General features: G+C 47.4%; 2 protein-coding genes across 2 annotated transcripts; one reads left to right on the top strand and one right to left on the bottom strand.

Moving 5' to 3' along the window:
• Positions 1-933: 933 nt before the first annotated feature.
• reps1 (RALBP1 associated Eps domain containing 1) lies at positions 934-17,778 on the top strand. Its single transcript, XM_084453330.1, has 19 exons — positions 934-1,505; positions 2,603-2,726; positions 4,144-4,343; positions 4,884-5,043; positions 5,252-5,313; positions 6,269-6,431; positions 6,585-6,648; positions 7,284-7,438; positions 7,577-7,698; positions 8,474-8,554; positions 9,275-9,362; positions 9,855-9,953; positions 10,259-10,331; positions 10,443-10,644; positions 10,841-11,005; positions 11,212-11,295; positions 11,420-11,568; positions 15,403-15,508; positions 15,622-17,778. Exons 1-19 carry the CDS (start codon positions 1,353-1,355, stop codon positions 15,688-15,690), a joined length of 2,319 nt encoding a protein of 772 aa, XP_084309456.1. The 5' UTR covers positions 934-1,352; the 3' UTR covers positions 15,691-17,778.
• A 946-nt stretch (positions 17,779-18,724) lies between these two features.
• On the bottom strand, positions 18,725-22,107 carry clu (clusterin; the record flags this gene model as incomplete). The annotated part of the gene is made up of 7 exons (XM_084454004.1): positions 18,725-18,904; positions 19,469-19,695; positions 19,930-20,070; positions 20,321-20,762; positions 20,929-21,099; positions 21,462-21,610; positions 22,011-22,107. The coding sequence occupies 7 exons, from the start codon at positions 22,105-22,107 to the stop codon at positions 18,725-18,727; spliced, it is 1,407 nt and encodes a 468-aa protein (XP_084310130.1).
• Positions 22,108-22,326: the final 219 nt, after the last annotated feature.

Raw genomic sequence — 22,326 nt, 5'->3', positions numbered from 1 at the left:
CCGGCCCAGCCCGAAAGAGCAATGTGGAAACACCATCTCCTCCTCCATCCTGTGGACCCACCACCCATAGGAGGAACTGTCGGGGTTGGGTGCGCTGCTAGATAGGTGGCAGTGAAGGCGGAGGGCACCGGCCCGGGAGATACATGCCCGGTGTGAACACAGCATTACTCATGGGCAATATGATATGGCCCCTGATATGACTGCGGTGAGGACTGGAGTGGACTGGAGTGTCATATCAGCGGTATCAGTATCATATATTTGACCCAGCACCCACTGTCGATGTACGTATTGTTATATCCTCACTAAGTGAGGACTGGACTGTAACATTAAATTTAGTTGAACCAATTAATACAGCAATGAATTCATGATGCTTATCTTTATCAGCCATTTCTTAAAATTACGTTTTTTCAGTACCTGACGTCACTCGGTACCTGCTATCTCAACTTCCAGGTCAGGTGCATTCACTAAACTTTACATACTGATTCTCAGATGTATTCTGCAGATATTTATGATGTGAATATTAAACTGGTAAAACTTCATGAGGATATCTTTAAAGGAAAAAAAAATCATATTCAACTGTAGTGTCTCCCCTTAAATAAATAAATAATCAACATAAAATGAAGCAAGTAACAGGGGGTGGATAAAAACATTGTGACTCAGTTTTCAAATTAAAGGATGCCAAATATTTGGCTACAGGGTGATATGAATATTGGAATATTTGAATGTACTGTTGACATCCTCTATCCGGGTCCCTGTGTTGCCCCGCCTCCTGCCATGCAGGTTACGCTGACTCGCACAGTCTGTAGGATGACATCACAGGGCCATAGGAATGGCGGCTGTGACTGATGGAGGAAGGAGTCAAAAGACCCTCAAACTTTACTTCTAACGTCGCTTAGAGCGAACCTCACTTTGGAGAGAGGCAGACACGTTGTTCGACCACCGACTAGTTCAAGAAAAACAGCATTCGGTTGGAATCAGACGTCCAGACTTAAAGAGTGCACTACTGCTGACTTTGAAGCTAGCTAGGCTGGCTAGGTAGACGAGAGCCACAGCCTGTAGCTAGCATTTGTTTGCAGGCCAGTTTTACGTTATTCTGGCAGTTATATATGTCTACATATAACTTTGCTAAATAAATAGTTGAAATAGTTCCCTACGCATGCAGCCGTTTAAGTGTTAACGTTATATCCTATTGTAGGCTTCTGTGGGGCATTCCGCAAGCTAGATAGAGCAGGAAGACCAGCTAGCTGCTAACAAAACCAGCATCGTCGGTCCTCTCGCCCTTTTTGGGGATCACTTCTTCAAGTCACGTTAGCTAGGACTGAAGCCGTTTTTTCGGGTACCTTTGAGCCATAATGGAAAGTCTAACGTTAAGCGACGTGGAGCAGAAATACTACTCCGATTTGTTCGTTTATTGCGATACGGACAACACCAAGAAAGTGGCTTCTAACGGGAGAGTTCTGGACCTTTTCCGGGCGGCCCAGCTCCCCAGCGAGGTTGTCCTGCAGGTAACCAACCAGCCAGCTCACTTCAACTGCCCAGTTTGATGGAGCCACTGAACCTGTCAGTGCCTAAGCTGTTTGTGAATACGTGAGAAATATATTGAAACCAGCCGGATGGCTAGCCAATACGCATGTTGACAGTGTGTTAGCCGGCTAGCTAACGCTAACCGTGGCGTGCTTGTTGACAGTGAGCCGAATGGGGGCGACCATGGGCGAGACACACCTTCTTGTTGGCTAAAGCTTACTGCTCTAGAGCAAAATGACTGAGAAGGGCTTATGTGTTTATAACGGGATTGCAGCTTCACCATAGCTAGAACCTAGAGTGGGTTCACTGTGCCCGACGTTGTGGACTATGAACCCATTTTGGGCCGGTTGAGTAGCTAGACATTCTTTTGCTAGTTTCAGATTCGCCATCATCCAACGTTAATTGTCTAGAAAGCGACTTAGCTAGCCAATTTACCACAACAACAAAAATCATAGTTAGCCTATTTTTTTTGCTTATTTCATTGGATGTTTTGAAATCCAGTTTCGATGAAGCAGATCGTTGTAGCTGTAGCTAGCGTAATTGAGTAGCAGATGTTCACGTGAAAAGGTCATGTGATGCATTTTTCTCTGATGTTTATGTCCCATACCAGAGTATACATTTGATCGGGCAGCAGCCCTTAGTCAGCTAGGCATCATGATTCAGCACCCCAGGAACTCTCCCTTCCATTCTGCGATGATAAAGGTCCATTGCCAACTGTTTGGCACAAACAGACTAGTCTCGCAGCCTTGGGCATAATCTCGAACTATGAGTTGATAAAGCACAGTGGAAGATAATGTAATGAGCTTTAAGGAAGGAAGGCAGGATGTACCGCTATTAAGAGTCTCGTGATAAGACCTGCATATTACCTTGGTGAACTAAGTTACTTGTTTTGTCCCTTTCAATGTCCCCCACCCTCTCCCAGTGTTCTGTCTTCAGACTTTAAAAGATGACCTTGAGTGTCTGGAGAGGCCGTCTGAATGTCCACACCCACTGTGACCAGCCCTCGTTCCTGCGGCTTATGTTCCTGAGGCTTATGTTGGCGCTGTCTGTCGCTGCTTGTGTTTTTTTTCCCTCACAGATCACAGAACTGTGTGGCGCTACCAGACTGGGCCACTTTGGACGGAGCCAGTTCTACATTGCACTGAAACTGATCGCCATAGCCCAGTCTGGACTGCCTCTACGTGTTGAGAGCCTCAACTCTGGTGAGTGTCTAGTTGCATACATCTAACATGTATGGCCTGACCTGGTCCACGCTTGAAGAGCACTTTTTTAGAATGTGTCAATATTGATAAACAGCTCTAGAATTGCCTGTCAGATAATTCTAGAATGTCCTGTCCGCATATTTTGCTGAAGCCTTAGCCTGGGTGAGGGTTGATACAGGAGTTTGTAAGGCTCAGGGGCAGGCTGGGTCACGTAGTTTCCATGGTGGTGTTTGTCTGTGTGGTTTCAGTGAAAAACAGGGATGTTTTCACGGTCATGCTGTAGGCAATGTTCTGCACGATGCCACTTATTTAACAACATTGCAACAACAGAGCTGGTTGCATAAATTTGCCGTGATCTCTTGCTACTTCCTCACACTGACATGGACATATGAGAGACAGATCAGGCCCTGCTTTGGTACTATGCCTGTGGACGTGTTGTGTTGGGGATTCCACGATTCAAGGATGTTTATTATAGGTACAAATTACAGGTAGCATGTAGAATGACATGCTCGACCCGGGCATCTTCTGAAAGAGAGAGGGAGGGGTGTATGAATTAGGAAGATAAAAGTTTGGATGAGCGAGAGAGATGAATTATTGATAGAGATTCCATGAGAGCGAGAGATGAATAAGATCCTGAGTTTGTGTGAGCAGGAAACAAATTCATCCCTGTAGGACAAGAATGGAAGAATAGAGACTCTACGTCAACAGGAAGTAGCTAACCTCAGGCTGGAGGGAGAGAGGGAGGGGGGAAGGGAGGGAGGGGAGAGAGTCTAGCAGGGACCAGAGCACTTTAGGATGCCCTTGAAAATATGAATGAGCCACTGAGCTCTGCTGGAATTGGCACACCCTTGATCAAGTGACTAGCAGTGGATGGCTGAAACTACAGTCTGGGACAGTCACAGTTTGAAGCTTAGACTTGTTCATTAAGAATCAATACAAATACACTTCTCCCAAAAAATAAGGGAACACTTTTTCATCACATCCAGCACTCAGTGGGTTCTTAGGTAATTTTGTTCTTGACAAATTATACAATGTAATCAATAAAAATGTTCAACTTGGAATATATTGTTCATCGAGATCCGCGATAATGATTGATGATTAAGTGTTCCCTTAACTTTTTGGAGCATTGTATATAGAGGCCTGCAGGCCCAACAAACTTCAACAGACTGCCCCACCACTTGGTTTGCTGAGAGATGGGAGCATTAGGCTATTTATCATCAGTCTCAAGCTGTCAGTGTTACCACTACTACTAAAACCACCACTGCTACCACCACAAACACTACTACTATTACCACCACAAACACTACTACTACCACTATTGCTACTACTACTACTACCACCACCACAAACACTACTACCACTGTCACTACTAATACAAACAATGCTCTAACCATGTATATCTGGTTCCTTCCCACAGTGAAGGACCTGCCTCTGCCCAGGTTTGTGGTGGGTAAGAATGAACAAGAGGCGAGACACCACACCCTGTACCCCGACTCGGACAACCAGGGGCCTTACTCTGGGGTCATCCCCAGACCCCCCGGCCGGGGCCTGGCCAAGAAGGTCCCCACCGCACACCACGAGGTCATCCAGCCCTGCGGGCCCACCATAGAACCACAGGTCAGAACCACCGCTGAACCACCTTAGAACTACAGGTCAATACCTCAGTAGAACCACCGCAGAACCACAGGTCAGTACCTGAGTAGAACCACTATGGGACCACAGGTCGGTTCATCTGTAGCACCACCTTAGTTAGAACCACAGGTCAGTACCACTGTAGAACCACAGGTCTGTACCAACAGAACCACCATAGAACCACTGGTCAGTACCACCAAAGAACCACAAGTTAGTACCACCATAGAACCACTTTAGAACCATAGTTGAATTCCAACAGAACCACCACAGTACCACCATGGAACCACCATAGAACCACAGGTCACATTTGTACCATCAAAACCCTAGAGGGGGTGACACCTGAAACATGCTGGGAGAAATAAACTTACAGATTTAGATCTGACTTGATTCCTACATGTCTTCGTACCTCTCATGTTATGTATTTCTCTCCTCTCTCTCTCTTTCTCTCTCTCTCTCTCTCTCTCTCTCTCTCTCTCTCTCTCTCTCTCTCTCACTCACTCTCGCTCTCTCGCTCTCCCCCCCCAGCCTGACTCCACCTCCCCGGTGGTGTCACCCCACCAGTCTCCCCCAACCTCGCCCCCCTCCTGGAGGAAGCAGCACAAGCGTCAGGCCAGCGGGGGGAACTCAGACAGGCAGCCGGTGGTGGCCGGGGCCGTCTGGACTCCCTTCAGAGAGGCACAATCAGGTGAGCCACGCACACCCGAGCACATGGGCAAACACATGCACACACACACACACACACACACACACACACACACACACACACACACACACACACACACACTATGACAGTGTCGTTAGACGACTTGAGGTGTTGTTTCTCCATAATATAACTCGCCAGATCTCTTGTCCGCTTGTGCTTGACGTTGTGCGTCTCTCCTCCCTTTCCCCAGGACCAGTGTCCAGCGATGGGATGTGGTCCGCCCACTCCCCCCCTCCGGTCCAAGAAAGCTGGGTCAGTTTCAAAGGCACCCCCCCCTCCAGTACACTTCCACCAATGCACTCCTCGCCCCTACAGGTAGCGCAGCGTAAGCCCCCCGCTGGCCTGCCCACCCACCTGCGTCCCGTCGGCCTGTCTCTGCCCACACTCTTGTCTGTAGCCAGGCACTCAAGACGGACACCCGGGATGCTTTGCACCAGCGCAAGAGCACAAGAGCTTTGCTACATGGCTGTAACTACACGGCAGTACGACGAAGGGATCTGATCTCTGCCGGCGTTCTTAGACTGTGCTTTTTCTGGCTAGAGGCTTGGGGGTCTACGGGGCTGGGGCTATGGGGCCAGGGGCTATGGGGTCTAGGGGGCTATGGTTCTGTGGGGCTGGGGTCTATGGGGCCTGGGTCTGCTGGGGCTATGGGGGCTGGATCTATGGGGCCTAGGGGGATAGGGGCAGCGGCTGGATCATGCTTTCCTTGTTTCAGGAAATGTCTCCAGATGTTTGATTCTGTTGACCTTAGTCAACATGGCAGTCATAGGTCAAGTCAAATGAACAGCGTACGTAGTTCACAAAGCTGTGATCAGCTCCTGTCCCAAAAAGCGAGGTCCATAGAAATGGTTTGAATGTGCATCGGGAGATACCCACGGTCCCACACACTCACTACTCTTCCTTCTCTCATTCCGCCTCCTTTCCCATCTTCTCGTCGTCTGTGTAATAGTCGCCTTTTTCATTCCCCCGTTCTTTTTCTCTTCCGATTGTGCAAGACTCGTCCCATGTTATTTTGATCAACGTTTTAACGAGTAGCGAAACGTCAGTCAACACTCCCATAATATGACCCTGTCAACTCACACGTCATCGTTTCTGTTCCCAGATTATCCCCATTCATCTCTTATAGAGTAAACAAATCCATCATCAGATGTTTTCAATATTTTATTTTATTTCTCTCTCTCTGACTGCGTCACATGACCGGCCTTAGGAGAGCACGTCGATACGGACCGTGGCTTCGGCCGCAACGACCAATGAGATCCAAAGACAGTCGAGTACCTACGACGACCCCTGGCGAATCACAGACGAGCAGAGGCAGTATTACATCAACCAGTTCAAGACCATCCAGCCCGATCTCAACGGACTCATACCTGGTGAGAGATGGGAATGAGGAGAGAGAGACTGAGGGAGGGAGGGAAGGAAGGAGAGAGAGAGAGAAGGAGGGAGGGAGAGACCACAGCCTGTATTCAAAGACTCCCAGATACCAGTGTGACCACTCGTCCGTCGTTTGTGTTTTTGCGTTTCAGGTTCGGCAGCTAAAGAGTTCTTCACCAAATCAAAGCTGCCTATTCTAGAACTCTCGCACATCTGGTGAGTCAGCGTGGATCACCGCTCGGTGGCAGCCTGGGGCAGCTGGGCCTTCCATGAACCAGGCGGTGGTTCAGATGGAGAGAGCCTGCAAGTGTGGTGTTCCAATAAAGAAATGCATGACTGGCTTTAGTAGCTTGACATTCAGATTCAGGGGCTGGAGCCAGGCTTGTTAGAGGAATCTTTTTTTTTTTTTACTTCACTTGCGTCGGTGAAAAGACATCAGTGCAATATGTAATTCACCATGCCAGATGTGAATGTTGAATGTCCAATATGAAAACAACTTCCCCTCAGACCATCTTGTTATCTCAGCGCAACCTGCTCAGCGAGTGTTTACATGAGTTTTTACTTGGCTGAATTACTGCATATGAAACACAGATTCATCTACGTCTCACATGCCTTTCAATAATTCAGCCAAGTAAACACTCACATTTGGATTTACGGGAGGAAGTGGGGGTAAATTTTGGTAATATGATTAGTTTGTGATAATTCTTTTTAACACGTTAAAGTTGAAAGATTAATCGTGAGCGTTAAAAATGCTTTTTGCTGAATTGCGGGGACACCAAAAAGCAGTCTTACTAATGCTTTTCTCTGCATGGGTAGCTTCCGTTGACTCTCTGTGCGTCTGCGTGTCCCAGGGAGCTGTCGGACTTCGACAAGGACGGCGCTCTGACGCTGGACGAGTTCTGCGCCGCGTTTCACCTGGTGGTGGCCAGGAAGAACGGCTACGACCTGCCCGAAAAACTGCCTGAGAGCCTCATGCCAAAGCTGATAGACCTGGACGACTCTGCAGGTACGCGCACACACACACACACACACACACACACACACACACACACACACACACACAAACACGCACACAGTCTTGACAGACACCCAGGCCCTCATCTCACTCTTCCCTTTATGTTGTGTTTCTTGTTTTCTGTGCCAGAGGCTCCAGAGGTCGCCCCTGACGTGGGCTACTCGGGGTCGCCCGTGGAGGTGACCCCCAACAAGTCGCCTTCCATGCCCTCGCTCAACCAGACCTGGCCTGAGATGAACCAGGGCAACGAAGTAGGACATACACACACACACACACACACACTCACTCATTGTCTCTCTCACTCACTCACTCACTCATGCACGCACATTTATATGACCTTTATTTGACCTTTATTTTACCAGGTTAGTCTCATTGAGATTGGAAATCTCTTTTACAAGAGAGACCTGGCCAAGAAAGCAGCATACAGTTACAGACAACATTTCAACATAAATATAATACAAACACAAAGATATCACACACGCGCGCAAACTACATACTAACACACACAGTTTATATATATCTCACACATGCACACACTCTACATATCTTACTGAAAACGACAGTTGTTTTAAGACCGTTGTCTCTTCCTCTCTCTGAGTGAGGAGTGAATAGCAGGCCAGCTGCTTTAGCAGCAGATCCGCTGTCAGGAAGCGGTCTCTAATCTCTTCCTGAAGACTCTCTCAACACTCTTTGTACACATCCCTCTTCCTGCTCTCTCTCTCTTCCTCCGCGGCATCGTTGATCTGATAGGGAATGTGTGCCAGCTGTACAGAGGAACACTGTCACCTATCCATTCATTCTTTGGACCAGATATTAGTTTGAAAGATCTGTCACGGAGGAAAAGATTGAAGAGTCGTATCCCCCATGTGTCCTGGGTGGTCCTATTGTCTGTGCTGTGATGGCGTCATGTTGTTGCTGTTGCTGCTGTTGTCGTCGTCGTTGTTGTTGTTGGTGTGATGATGTCACAGTGTTGTTGTTGTGGTGATGCTATTGGAGTGCTGATGTGTCTCTGCTCTGTCCCTGCAGCAGTGGGAGACCTTTAGCGAACGCTCCTCCAGCTCACAAACTCTGACCCAGTTTGACTCTAACATTGCACCAGCAGACCCTGTAAGTCAAACACCTACCCACACACACACCCCTTCTCCTTAATACAAGTGACCTTTTAACCTCGAACCCTGGCCCGAGAGAGCTCTCTGGGCCTAACTTCATAGTCTGTCCTAGATCCCTCCATTTCTCGTGTCCTCTCTCCTAGCCTCCTCCTCTTACCGCCCCAGGACAGAAGCTCGAACATTAGATGGGCTCTACCCCATGCAGTTTTGAGGGGAAGGAGGGGAGAGAGGAGGCGAGGAGTTAAGGAGAGATTTTTGAGACAGGCCCGTCTATCTTAAAAAGTGCACGAGGATCCCTGCCGATCAGCCGACTCTGAAGCGGTCATGTGATCTGGCTCGCTAAGCCTATTGGATAACTGACTCGGTCATGCTTTAATTTCCTGTTCCAGAACATGATTCAGGATGTGACATCACGGGTGCTTCTATCCATCTGTGAAGTGTGAACTAATTTAGATATGCGGTTGCCACGTGAATTGCGTTCCAAGTGGACTACCTGCTCTTTATCGGCATAATTACCACGCTTTTGCTTATTCTCTAACCTTTTATAAAGCAGTGTTTTCACCGTGCTCTGTCACCATCTCTCTTTGACGTCAGTAGATGGAGGGATGGATAGATACACTGATTTATTGAGCGTAACATGTAGCCTAAATGACGAAGTGCTGTGTTTCATGGTCAGATCATGACCCCCTCCGCGTTCCCTCTCTCTGTTCCTCGCCAGGACACGGCCATCGTCCACCCGGTGCCCATCAGGATGACCCCCAGTAAGATCCACATGCAGGAGATGGAACTGAAGAGGACAGGCAGCGGTCAGTCGTCTTACGACACTCAAAACACACAGCCACTGTCAGGCAGCAAAGAGGCGTTTTATATTTATAACTTTCATATCCTTATATATACTTACTGTATACTTATATATATTTATAACGTTCATATTATTAGCATGTCTCCCTGTCCCCTACACCCCTGTCCCCGTCCCCTTGTCCGAGCACTAGGTACACTTCTCCCAAGCATCGGAGAGAGATGTAGAGCTTCACCTCAGAACTGAGTCAGAACTCAGACCTGCGGTGCAGTGTTCTAGTAACGCGTTAGTGGCTGTACAATGTTACGTCCGGCGTTTGTTTGAAGACACACAGTGTAAACATCGGCGTGGCAGTTTCTGTTGACCTTCGGCCTCAGATATCTAATATAAATTAGTAACCCGCAGGGAGGGAACGGCGCACGAGCTTCTGTTTTTAAGGAACCGGTGGGCCGCGGAGGGAACTGACACGTTCCTCTCCGTCTCTCTCGCTTCCCCGCAGACCACACCCACCCTACCAGTCCCCTGATGGCCAAGCCCGCAGAGCTGCCCGAAGACGCCAAGCTGGCCACCTCCATGAAGTTTGTGCCCGCCAACGCCGGTGGGTAGAACCACAGAAACCCGAATTTAACCATGATTTAGTGTGCTTGTGTTGTAGTGCATCACCTTGTGTTTGTGAATGTGATTGTGTTTGTGAATGTGATTGTGTTTGTGAATGTGATCGTGTTTGTGATTGTGATTGTGATTGTGATTGTGTTTGTGATTGTGATTGTGTTTGTGAATGTGATCGTGTTTGTGAATGTGAATGTGATTGTGTTTGTGAATGTGATTGTGTTTGTGAATGTGATTGTGTTTGTGAATGTGATAGGTGTTATTATTATTATATTATGTCCTCTCTCCCTGCAGGTGATGGATATAGCAGTTCAGATTCCTTCACTTCAGACCAGGAACCAATCGCTACTGTCGTAACAAGACAACGGTAACCAATCCCCACTGGCTGGTTTACACTACAACAACGCTTTGATGTTTTGTTCTTATGATGCCGACTAGTCCACTTGTATGTGCGTGCGTGCGTGTGTGAGTGTTGCAGGTCTCATTCGGGGACATCTCCGGAGGGTCTGAAGGTGGTGGCCCCCCCTCCTCCTCCCCCCAGACCCCAGGCCTCGCACTCGCGCTCCTCCTCGCTGGACATGAACCGGAGCTTCTCGGCCGTGGTCCCCCCCACGGGCCAGCAGCAGGCCGGAGCCGTGGCCTACCCCCCCGCCGTGCCTCCCAGACCGCTACCCACACAGGTAGGTCGCGCACACACACACACATACATACAGACAGGTGGTAGACATGCATACACACACACACACACACACACAGATATTACAGATGTTATACTAACACATACACACTCGGCACACACACACACACACACACAGGGTATACACACATCTACGCACAGAGGTATGACTACTCCACATCCTGCCCCCCCCCCCCCAGTCGTCAGGCTCTCACGGCCATCGCTCGGAGGGGGAGGGTCTGTCCGCCACCTCTCCCCATCAGATCCCAGAACAGCCCAACTTTGCCGACTTCAGCCAGTTCCAGGCCTTCGCCACCTCGGACCAGCCCAACACGGAGACAGAGAAACACCCAGACCCACCCCAGGTACGAGGGGTGGCGACTTAACCATCTGTGCTCTTCTAAGAGAGGGCAGGTGACTGAAGACTGTAGCGATCACCGAGAAGTCCCCTGTAGCGTCAGTTCATCACTCTCTGTCTGGGGGCAACGGTCACACCGTTACGACGAGGTAGTGACGCATGTCACTGTGTCTGTTTTTCCGTGTGTGTGCTCATGTGGGTGTGTCTCTTGAGGTGGAGAAGGCGGCAGAGACGGCAGGTCCGCTGAGAACAGTGAAGAGCACAGAAGAGGAGAGATCGGCTGCTAGCGTCAACTCTGTAAGTAACATCGTTTCTCTAAAGATGGCCACGGGACAGCCTGGGAGATTCAGTGTCAGTTTTCCTTGCTTAGGACAAGAACCCCCAATCATTTCTGTTTTTTTTAATTTTTATTTCCCATCAGGCCAAGGGCCCTAGCGGTCCCCTGGCCCCGCCCCCTAAGCCTGTGAGGCGGCGACTGAAGTCCGAGGACGAGCTGAGGCCGGAGGACGAGCTGCCGCAGAAGTCCACCGTCATCGCTGCCGTCCTGGCCACGCAGCCTTCTATACCCAGGTCAGAGACGCACACACTCATCACCCTCACTGCGCCGGCCACTGCCCCCTCTGCCCACCAGAGGGCGCCCTCCGAGCAGGACAGTCCTCAGCCCCGACTGGTGTCCGGCTCTCCCTGTCTGAGAAAGTCATGAGTCTAGGCTTTCTGCTCTAGAATACTAAAGCTGATTCAGATTATTGTCACAGAACTCACTCTAGGTGGAGGCTGAGGTTCAGTGCTCTGGGGAACTGTAAAAGAGACGGCTTAAGCCTAATTTATGCTTCTTGAGAAGTGATGCTCGACAAAAGGTTTAAAAAAAGTGTCGTTCGACAAAGCATAAAATTGGGCTTTATAATTGGTGTTCTAACTATTACCAGTTCTTTTGTCATAAGAACCTGGTGCCATATTTCTTTTGAACTGAGTAAATGTCTATATGCTACTGTACACGCACACAAGGGGGAGTATTGCTGCATTATCAGCGTTATGTATGCACTGCAGGGGCGTGTGTGACTGAAAGACTATGACTCAGCTGGCTAAGGCAGTGTGAGGACAGTTCACTGTGGCCTCAACCTGGAAAAACAATCAGTGCTTGTTTGATTCTGACAGAAGATCTCCACACTGGAAGAAATCATTCCACGTGCACTGAAATCCCTAAGCTGTAATGACTAGGGCTGCAGCCACAATCAACAACATCATCGATTATTAAAAGTATTTTTTTTATTTTTTTTATTTTTTTATTTTTTATTTTTACATCAGCACTTCATTTTGGTGAATTATGTCAGAGGAAGGTTGCATACAGGGTCCACCAAAAGCACCAAATAGCAGACTGCAATTAAACATAAGGTGACCAGATTTCTGAATTAAAAAAGGGGACGTTTATTGCTCAGCGATGCATATTTCAACAAGTGCACAGTGAAACTCGTGTCCCCCACCCCTGACGCATGTCGTCATCAGGTACAGTTGTTGAAATAAAATTCAACAACAATGATTCTTGTTGATCTAGTGGTCAGTAAAATCGACCAAATGTCAAGAGGTGGACATCATTGGATTCCTCTAGGCCTACAGCTAGCCTTGTTATGCTGTCCAGCCTTGTTATGTGCTGACGAGAGTGTACAGGTCATAATGGGTGGGTCAGAATATAAGCATGTGTCTTCGGCTGGCTCTGTTGAGACTCATTCCATTTCTGGTCCTGCTGGCTCCCTGTCCAAATCCCTGTTTTCTCTCCTCCTTTAATGAATGTGAGCGTAAAACCAGAAGGAACGGTTGATTGCCCAGCCTCCTTAGAATAATGAAACAAAACAAGTAAAACAAAACATTGAACCAAATTTGAAACCACCATAATTTTTTAAAAATGAAAAGAAAGACAGGACAGTTCTATATTTATCAACATTAAGCCAGGTAAGGTAAGCTTAAGCTCCTACCTTCTGTTATTGTAAGAACACCCAGCACTGATCAACAACAGCCCCAGAAGAGCTATAATTAATATTATAAAATACATATTTACATACGACTTATATTCACATCAACATGCCAGTGTTTTCCTTTGGTGGCCTTTCTGTTGGGTTTACAGACTTAGCAAATAGGGAACAGTATGAAAAGTATAATTTAGATATCGAAGATATAGAATATATAATTAGATATAGAAAAAAAAAAAAGAGAGAGAGAGAAAAAAGGGGGGGGGGAGCATTTTCCATCTTGGTGAATTTTCTCCTCTCTGGTCTAATTAGTGGATTAGTAACAGTCATGGTGCCACATTGGACTTTTGTGGACAACAGCAGCATTGTATTTTTGTGGACCGACCAATCAACTGACCGACCAAGCTGTAGAGCTGCTGGTTGCAGCTAAAAATGGATGACCAGACAATGGGTGAATCCTGAACAGAATGAGTGTATAACAGCAACAAGATGTGACAGTCGTTTGACACACCATGGTGATTTATCCATACAGTAACAGAGCTTTGATGAAAATGAACACCTACCCTCTTTAGTGAAGCTGAGACGGACTCCACCTGAACCCTCAAACCTTTATTCTTGGTGATCCAGTAAACGTGCCCATGTGACTGACAAACTGTACCTGGCTTGGGTTCGTCATCACACTCTTTTTATCTTTACCAATCGTCCATGCTGCTGTATAATTAAACACATGAGTCCCGTGCATTGACAACAGTATGTAACAGGACACAAAAAGGTAAATACACACTGTTGTACAGTATTGAATATTGTATGAATACAGTATGCTTACCGGATAAGAAAAGTAACTCACCTTGACCTAAAGAGGGGCCTCCAGTGCAGGTTGCCATCAAGATCACTATAAAGAGGACATGTGCCATCTTCACTGTCTGTGGAGACAAAATAGGGCTCATTCATTGTCTTTGAAATAAATAAATCTTGATTGGTCATCTAACTTGACATTAGGTGCTCATATTTGGTGGCCCTCAAAACAAAATGAATGAATGAATGTTTCTTACCAATATACTTACAGTACCAATAATTGATCAACTCTAGACAACTCGCACTTTACAATACCCAAAGTAATAGAGATAGAAATGAAAAGTGAAAGTAAGATTGAGAAAATGAAGCATGGTTTTGTTAATCATATACATTCAAAATAATTCTAATGTGAAATGGCTTAACATTATTGCTAAAGAGGGCATATGGGAAAAAGGGACTTTAAGAGAGATTTTGATAGAAAAAAAGCTTTCTCAAAACAATTCCTTAATAGCCGTGGTGAAGAATTCGCTGATTTCATCTCAGTATTGCCATGAGAGTTATCCCAAATGAAATATAGAAATAATGTAGGTCCACAAGAATCTACTTTAATTGCCGTTTTTGCTGCGACTGGACTTTTGAAACATGGCTATTGTGGCAGTTGGTAAGGCAACATGCACACTACTCTCTCTCGTGGCACAGTTAATTCTCAAAAACACAACATCCAGTGTCAGTGTTTAAGCACAGCCCGCAATTGCAGTCCATGGCTATGTTGGAGGTGTCTCACTGTCCATGATCACACACAACCGCTCACCCATTCAAGACTCCCCCAACTGTAAAAACAGATCCACAATAGTATATATTAAAAATCCCTTTGACAATACTAACAAGCAGAACACGTTTTCAGGTTAGAGGTAAATGCGACGTAGACCACAGTATACAACTGCCCCATGGGGTCCTACAACTTCAAATTCATCCAATAGTCCAAAGTGCAAAAGTCCATCGATATGTTAAGTAGTTTAAAACCATGAAAAAACCTTTATATAAAACAACTGTGTGTGTATATAACTAGTTTGTGTTGCTAAAACCCACCCTAACCCAAATGGTCAACTGACAGGAGCTTATTTACTCTGGAGTTATAAACTGTATAACAAAGACCTGTGTTAATGGCTGTAACAGTATGGGAAACGCTGACACAAATGATATGTTTGAAAAGTCTCTACCACACATGCCATGTTCTTGAGGCTTATATCTTGATTGCTCTGTAGTTGCCTCCGGCCAGGACGAGGTCCGAGGGAGGTTATGTTTTCGGTGTTTATGTTAGTTCATTAGTTATTTTTGATATTGCGGCATTTGGCAGATTCACAAATTGTTCTTAGCTTTCGTTAACATTGACATCGAGAGACGTGTTTCTCTAAACTAGAAAAGCCCAGTCCACTTAATCATTCAAGAGCTGTACATGCTGACGACATGCATCATGAGTGGGGGTCTGCACGCTTCGAGTGCCCTTCTAGTTTCAACTCAAACACTATGGATTAACTTGGATTTGTTCTTGTGCGAAATGTATGAAAACTATCAAAATGTAAAGATCTTTATCATACTGGGAGTGTAATCTTACACTAACCCCCAGTCTCTGTGTTTCCTCCAGGTCTTTGGGGAAAGATAAGAAGGCCATCCAAGCCTCCATAAGGCGAAACAAGGAGACCAACACAGTGCTGGCCAGACTCAACAGCGAACTACAACAGCAGCTAAAGGTACGCATGGTACTACAAACATGGAGTACGGACCACAAACATGGAGTTTGGACTACAACCACCATGGAGATGAAACCTCATAACATGGCCCCATCTTGTGTGTTGTTCTTCAGGACTTGCTAGAAGAGAGGATATCTCTGGAGGTTCAACTGGAGCAGCTCAGACCGTTCTCTCATCTCTAACCTGTGTATGTGTGTGTGTGAGTGTGTGTGTGCACGTGCGCGTGCTTGCACGGTGCGTTTTGAGTGTGTATGTGTGTGTGCGGAGGATGGCTCCGCAACAGAAGATTCTAGAAGTCTGAAGAGGGGCCTTTTGAGTGACGCACGTGCCCCAACTCCAACGCCCTCCCCATCACCTCCATACCCTCTGGACTCTGCTCTTCTGTCATGGGCTGACTGCTGACACGTGCACACACACACACACACACAGCGACCAGTCTTACCAGAGAGGGCCGGGGTGGGGAATGTTACTTGTATTGGCACTTTTATTTTCTCCCAGAGCAAACAAAGATGACGAGCAGTCCTGAAGAATCACGGCACACACACGCACACACACACACAAACACACACACACTCACACACACTGAATAGGAGCTAAAGAGTCCTTCCCCTGTTCACCATGATTAATGTCCAGATAACTGATGAACAGGGGTGGGTGTGTGTTTGTGCATGTGCCCTTGTGTGTGTGTGTCTGTGTCTGTGTGTGTGTGTGTGTGTCTGTGTGTGTGTGTCAGCCTGTAAAGGACATAGAATCCTGATTAGGATATGGGGGAGGAGTCTACAGGATGATGATGTTGATGATGATGCCCTGTCTTGGAGGGCCTTGGACTGACCCTGTGATCATGTGACAGGAACTAATCTACATGTTACTCCCTCCACGATGTAACAGTTGAGAACTTGTGTGTGTGCGAGTGAGTGAGTGAGTGCGTGCTTTACCTGTGTGTGTACAAGTGTGTGTCTGTGTGCGTACCTGTGTGTGTGTTTGTGTGCGTACCTGTGTTCATATTTTGCGTGTGTATATGTACCTGTGTGTGCAGGCAATGGTTACATAAACAGCATGATGCAATGAGTGTATGCATTGTTTTCTACTCATCTTTCATTTGACGATTTCTGCTTTTTTTTTTCTGCGATTTGATCTGCACTTCGATAAGAGCCATACAAGCTTGTGAAGAGATCAACTCCCAGATGACAAGACTAGCAACTCTCTTTCTCTCTCTCTCTTTCTCTCTCTCTCTCTCTCTCTCTCTCTCTAATCCTGCCTTCTCTAGGCGCTCATGCAGAATAGCCTTCCTGTTCCTCCAGCCAGGGCCCATCATCTAATCCAGACCTGCCTCTTGTCATTTAACACCAAGGGCTCATTCAAGAGCCAGCAACATTGTTTAACGTAAACGTTGCACTGGAGAAGAGACTTGAATATAATTGAGAACATCTCTGATGTACACTAGTAGTTTAATCCACTGTTATACTTCTATCCGGGTGTTGTGCTCAAGGCAAGCGGGGGCAGTCCTTACTGTTAGCAGGACACCTGCTACAGTGCTGTGGAATGCTCGGGTAGAAATATATCACGCAGAACTGACATGCTTCCCTGATCTGTAGATTAGTCAATCTGGAGAGACCTCTTCATCTCTCTCTGTAAAGGTGTGAGGTGTTGCCCTGTCCCTATCACAGCCCCTGGCTCCCCTGTCAGATGATAACCAGCTATGGAAGTGAGACCTGACTGATCCGACTGCACTCCCCCCGAAACCCTTCATGTTTTGTACTGTTGTGTTTGTTCCAATTCTGACGTCATCTAAACCCGCATGTCCTACCTGGTCCGAAAACGGGGCTTTCAAATAAAACCGAACCACTCGATTTATACCTGTATATCTTTTAAAAACTAGTGTGGCTTTTTGTTTTGGTACCTAAAATCTTGTTTAACTTGTCTATTTTTGTTTGTTTCCCCTCGAACTTCCTGTGTTTTCTTAATAACCTGTCCTCTAAAGCCTTACTCCTTCCTGACGTTCAGGTTGTCACGGTAATCTCTTTGCGTTGCACCAAGGTCAGCCTTCTTTTCTGTTGTAGAGGGTGACTATGATGATGAAGACGTACTGTATGAGAGGAGTATGTTGTATATTGTACATGATACACACCTTTTGATCTCATGTGTAAATTTGCATTAATTGCTGACTAACAGCAAAAATACTCTATTTAATTGCTTCTATTATGGCTGTGGGATCCTAGGTGTTATACTGCATGGATATATCTCTGCAGAATAAACTAGCAGCTGTGTGATTTTTACACCAAAATAAAAAACGGCACAATATTTTAATCGCCCCCTCTCCCGTCCTCTTACTTTTCTCACGGTTTCTCGTGGAGAAAAATGTTATAAATAATTTCAAAGAGAGGCTGAATTTTAAAGCCCAATTCACATCAAGCCAGAAGAAGAAACACGACGTGTTGTGGGTCTCACCAGACTTTTATTTCTAGCCCTGCATTAGGAGCACACAGTACAAAAACATGTTGGAGCAGTAGCCAGCTACAGCAGAGAGCAGGGATCACTCAGCACTAACAGTAGTACTATCGTCTTTTAGGACACTACCGGGCGGGGGGTCTCAATGGGTCTCCTACCCCCTTGTCTCATTTGAGACTCAGCATAATCTCTACTCTGTTATAGGTGGTTAGATTTTCACAGCAGGAAAAGCTCTAGGGAGCTGGCATACTGTAACTATTAAACGCAAAAGACAGGATCTAAGGTTGACATGACAACATGGAGTGTTCTATTATGTTTCATTCAATCTGGAACATTCCTCTTCTGACAGGATGGCGTGCGACAGGGTCTCCTCCGACGCTCACTTCGCAACTCTGGAAGGGACAAGAAAAGGTTGACTGAAAATAATGGATCCATTTGTCTTCCGTCTATTCCAAACTGAAGCTAATGCAACCTCTCAGATCAGCCCGGAACCTGGCTATACTGCTGCTGGTGTAACCCATGTTAAGGGCTTGCCCAGGGCCCACTTGTGAGGCAGACGCACTTACAGTTGCGCCAATAGGGACGCCTCTCTTGGAGGGACTGTTGGCGCTCCTTTGAGGAGTGAGTTTAACCAACTACTGGCCACCACTACCTGGGAATCATGAGGACACTTAGTCAACCGGTTACACTGGCAGGACCAGAATCACATAAAAAAGTATCTAGACAGTACCTGCTTTACAGGGCAGTCCTAGAGAGATGTACTGCTACTCACACTGTTGTCTGCTTGTAGCGCTCCAAAGCCTCCTGGGCGACCACCTCGGAGAACTTTGGGTCGTCCCAGGTGAGGTCCGAGGGCACGGAGAAGGTCATGGGTGGAGCATCGAACAGCTGCACCGACACACTGGTTTCACCTGGCTCCTCTGGGCTCTCGCTGTCTGAGGAGATCACCTGGAGGGAGGGAATGATGGAGGACGGAGGATGGTGAGACATTTTACAGAGGAAATGTTCAGGAGGGCTAAAGAGCCTGTGGTTCGATAAATACATACAGCTCACCTCAACCTCAGCTGTATAATGACACTACAAGGTTCCAGAGAAATTGAACGGTTGAGATAATACATTTTAGAATAAGATGTATAAGAAGTATGAGTATTGTAACTTTTCGTGCTGGAGTGTTCAATGCACTGTGGGCCTGAATTTGCTGGAAGCAAAATTGATCAAATTGGAGTAGATTTCACCGTAAAACTGAAACTATTGTGCTTTTGGGAGTGTAATATTGATCCCCTAAAAGTTGATTTCATGACTTCCCAGGAAAGTTGCTAATCATTGAAGTACAGTTGTGTAAACAAAGCAAAAATGTCATGGCATCGCTGACATTTGAAACTTGATATGAGGTGCTTTTTCCCTCTATTCTGACTATCACAATATTACAGTATTTTCTTGCTCCGTTCTGACCAATCAGGCCCAGTCTGTGTGTGTTGTGTGCATGTCTCTCTCTCTCTCTCTCTGTCTCACCGTCTTTATCTTGAAGATGCCATCCTTGTTCTTGGTGTTGTTGGCGAGGGCAGAGACCCAGCCGAACTGCTGGTTGAGGAGGTCCAGCACAGAAGAGGTGTTGACCATCTGCTCCTCAAACCTCTTCAGAAGGGTGTTGTACTCCCGGGTGAACCTCTCGGCCAGGGCCAGGGCCTGCTCCAGCTCCTGCTTCAGGGGACCTTCCAGCGGCTTCGTGCCTGAGCAGTCTGGGGGGGACAGAGGACAGCAGTTCAAACCTCCAAGCTCCCAATTTCTACCCCTACCTCCTAGCGCCAGTCCTGAACCTGATATCCAGAGCTCTTTCAGGTGTACTGCATGTGATGGTGTACTGTAGGCTACTGTATGTGCCAGCAGTGATGCATGAAACCTGTTTAGGTCTCTCAATCCACATGTGCTTGTTTTATGACTGTCGCAATCTCGTTCAGACAAGTCGAGTTTACCGACGGACTGGATCTCCTTGCACTTCTCGCACTCCTCGCGTAGCGTGATGCAGCCGGCAGAGTTGCGCCGGATCTCCCTGCAGGTCATCTGGCCGTTCCCGAATGGCCGGGTCACGACCACGTCCTCATTCAGGCCCCCGTCTGCGGAAGACATCAGAGACCGAAAAGGGGTCAAATCTCAGGCAGCTCACAGCATGCATAGCTGAAAAGGGATATTTGTCTATTCCAGAGGGTTGCTTTTCGGCGTCCATCATATTGTATGTACACAAAAACCTCATAATGGATGTGTTAGCATTGCCATGTAGCGTATGCCTGTTTCCAGTGTGATGTGAGTAAAGACCTAGTCATCCTAAATATTAGAACAACACACAGCCACACATCTAGGCCTTACCCCCAGAGGGAATGGTGTCAAGGCTGCTCTCAGGGTCCACCAGGGGCCCTATGGAATCGAAGAAGTTCCTCGCAATGTCCATCATGGGGATGAACATGCTTTGGAACCCTTGGAACTCTGGGTCGCGGAGCGGGGATCGGGCCACGCGGACCTCGCCCCGGTCTTCCCAGCCCGGCCTGGCCCCCCCCTGGCCAAGCCCTCGCCTCGGCCCCCCCCAGAGGCTGGGCACGCGGAAGGGGCTGAGGTCGAAGGAGCCCATGTGGTCGAAGACCTTCATGCTGTCCTGGAAGATGCCGTCCACGCCGTCGGCCACCTTGGTGAAGCGCCTTTCCAGGTCCTGGAGCTCCTGGCTCTGCCTCTGGTCCTCGCGCTGCAGAACGTCCACGTTCTGGCCGTTCACCCAGATGGAGAACGGAGAGGTTCTATTGAGGACCTCCTCCAGCTGGAGGAGGAAAGAGAGAGAAGAGGAGAGATCGAGAAAATATTGACAACTTGTTTCGTGGCCCTCCTCGGTTGTGTAATCCAATTTGATTGTCGTGAATCACGTGGGCCTGACAGCGTAATGTGTGCTACATGGTCATCATGGTTATCTTCTGGCTGATGCGCACCTGTCTGCCGACCAAGCCGGCTCCGCTGCTGCAGGTCCTGGAGTAGTACTTGATGCAGGTGTTCTTCAGACAGGGCTTACACTCCTCCCACAAGGCCTGCATGGTCTCGTTACACACCTCCTGCTGCTCGTCCAGCTTCTGCTCCATCTCCTGGGCCGCACTCAAGGCGTCCTGGGAGAAGCACAGGGTCGCAGGGAGACACGCTCAAGGTTAGCAGAAACTTCAAATGGATCCGGTCATCTATCGGTGAAACATACTGTATAGTTGAGGGTACACAGCCAGAGCTAACCGAAGTATGAGCCGAACGGCTCATCGTACATTACGAACATTGAGGGCCCTATTTTCCTGCCGGGGCTCAGTGCTAAGTGTTACGGGCTAAGCTTTGTCCGTTGCAAACTCAATATTTCTCCCCTCCGCTAAGTTTGGTGTGCAATGAAGACCTTTGAAATATTGAGTTTGTGACGGACAAAACTTAGCCCTTAGCACTTAGCCCTGACATGAAAATAGGGCCCTGAGAGAGTAGCCTTTTGTACCTCTTTCTGCTGTTTGGTTTTCTTCAGGGTGCTGAGTAACTTATTGTGGTCCTCTCCAGATTTCTCCATCATACTCTTCATCTCCTTCACTCCGCTGATGGCGTTCTCGATCTGCTTGTCAAGGTACTTCTCTCCCAGCAGAGAGATCTCTGATAGGGGGACAGCTAGAGTCATCCAAACCATAACCCTGAATACTGACCTCTGACACTAATGACAGAGAAATTGCTGATAGGCAAACAAGATCTCGGCAGTATTATCAATCAGTCAATCAATCGATCAATCAATCGATAAATCAATCAGTCAAACCACCATCACTCAGTAATAACATGACAGCACTATAAATCTTCAATGGTTCTATTCAGAATCGACACAAGCCTCTTCTCTTAGATCTCGAAGGAGGGGAAGAGGCAAGGACAAGATGGCCGACATTCAACCGGGAGACTGATCCCTGTTTTCTTGTGCAGAGTGGTTGGCTTGTGCAGAGTATGCAGGTTTTGGGGGAGGAAGAGGGGTGTTAGGGAACCTGTCCTGAGTGTGTGTCAGACTTACGACTGAGGTCCTCCTGGGACGGGGGCACAAGACAGTGGGCGGAGAGCAGGAGCATGGCCACAGCCATGAGACGCGTAGGCGCCTTCTTGTTCCACATCATGATCATCAGCATCAATGTCTCTCAGGGAAGCTTAGGTCCTGAAAAACAACAAACCTGGCAACACATACACAGGCAGGGTCATAACACTTGGTGTTGCAAGCTTGTACGGAGATTATGGCAAACCTTTCCCTAAAGCCCTACAATATCATTTAAACCCTACAGCTACGTGAAGCAAAGTAGACAAACGCATAGTCTGTGTCATTTCATAGCATACTC

This window comes from Borostomias antarcticus (assembly GCF_949987555.1).
Source record: "Borostomias antarcticus genome assembly, chromosome: 19".
Taxonomy (NCBI): Eukaryota; Metazoa; Chordata; class Actinopteri; order Stomiiformes; family Stomiidae; genus Borostomias; species Borostomias antarcticus.
This window is presented reverse-complemented; position numbering and strand designations above follow the sequence as displayed.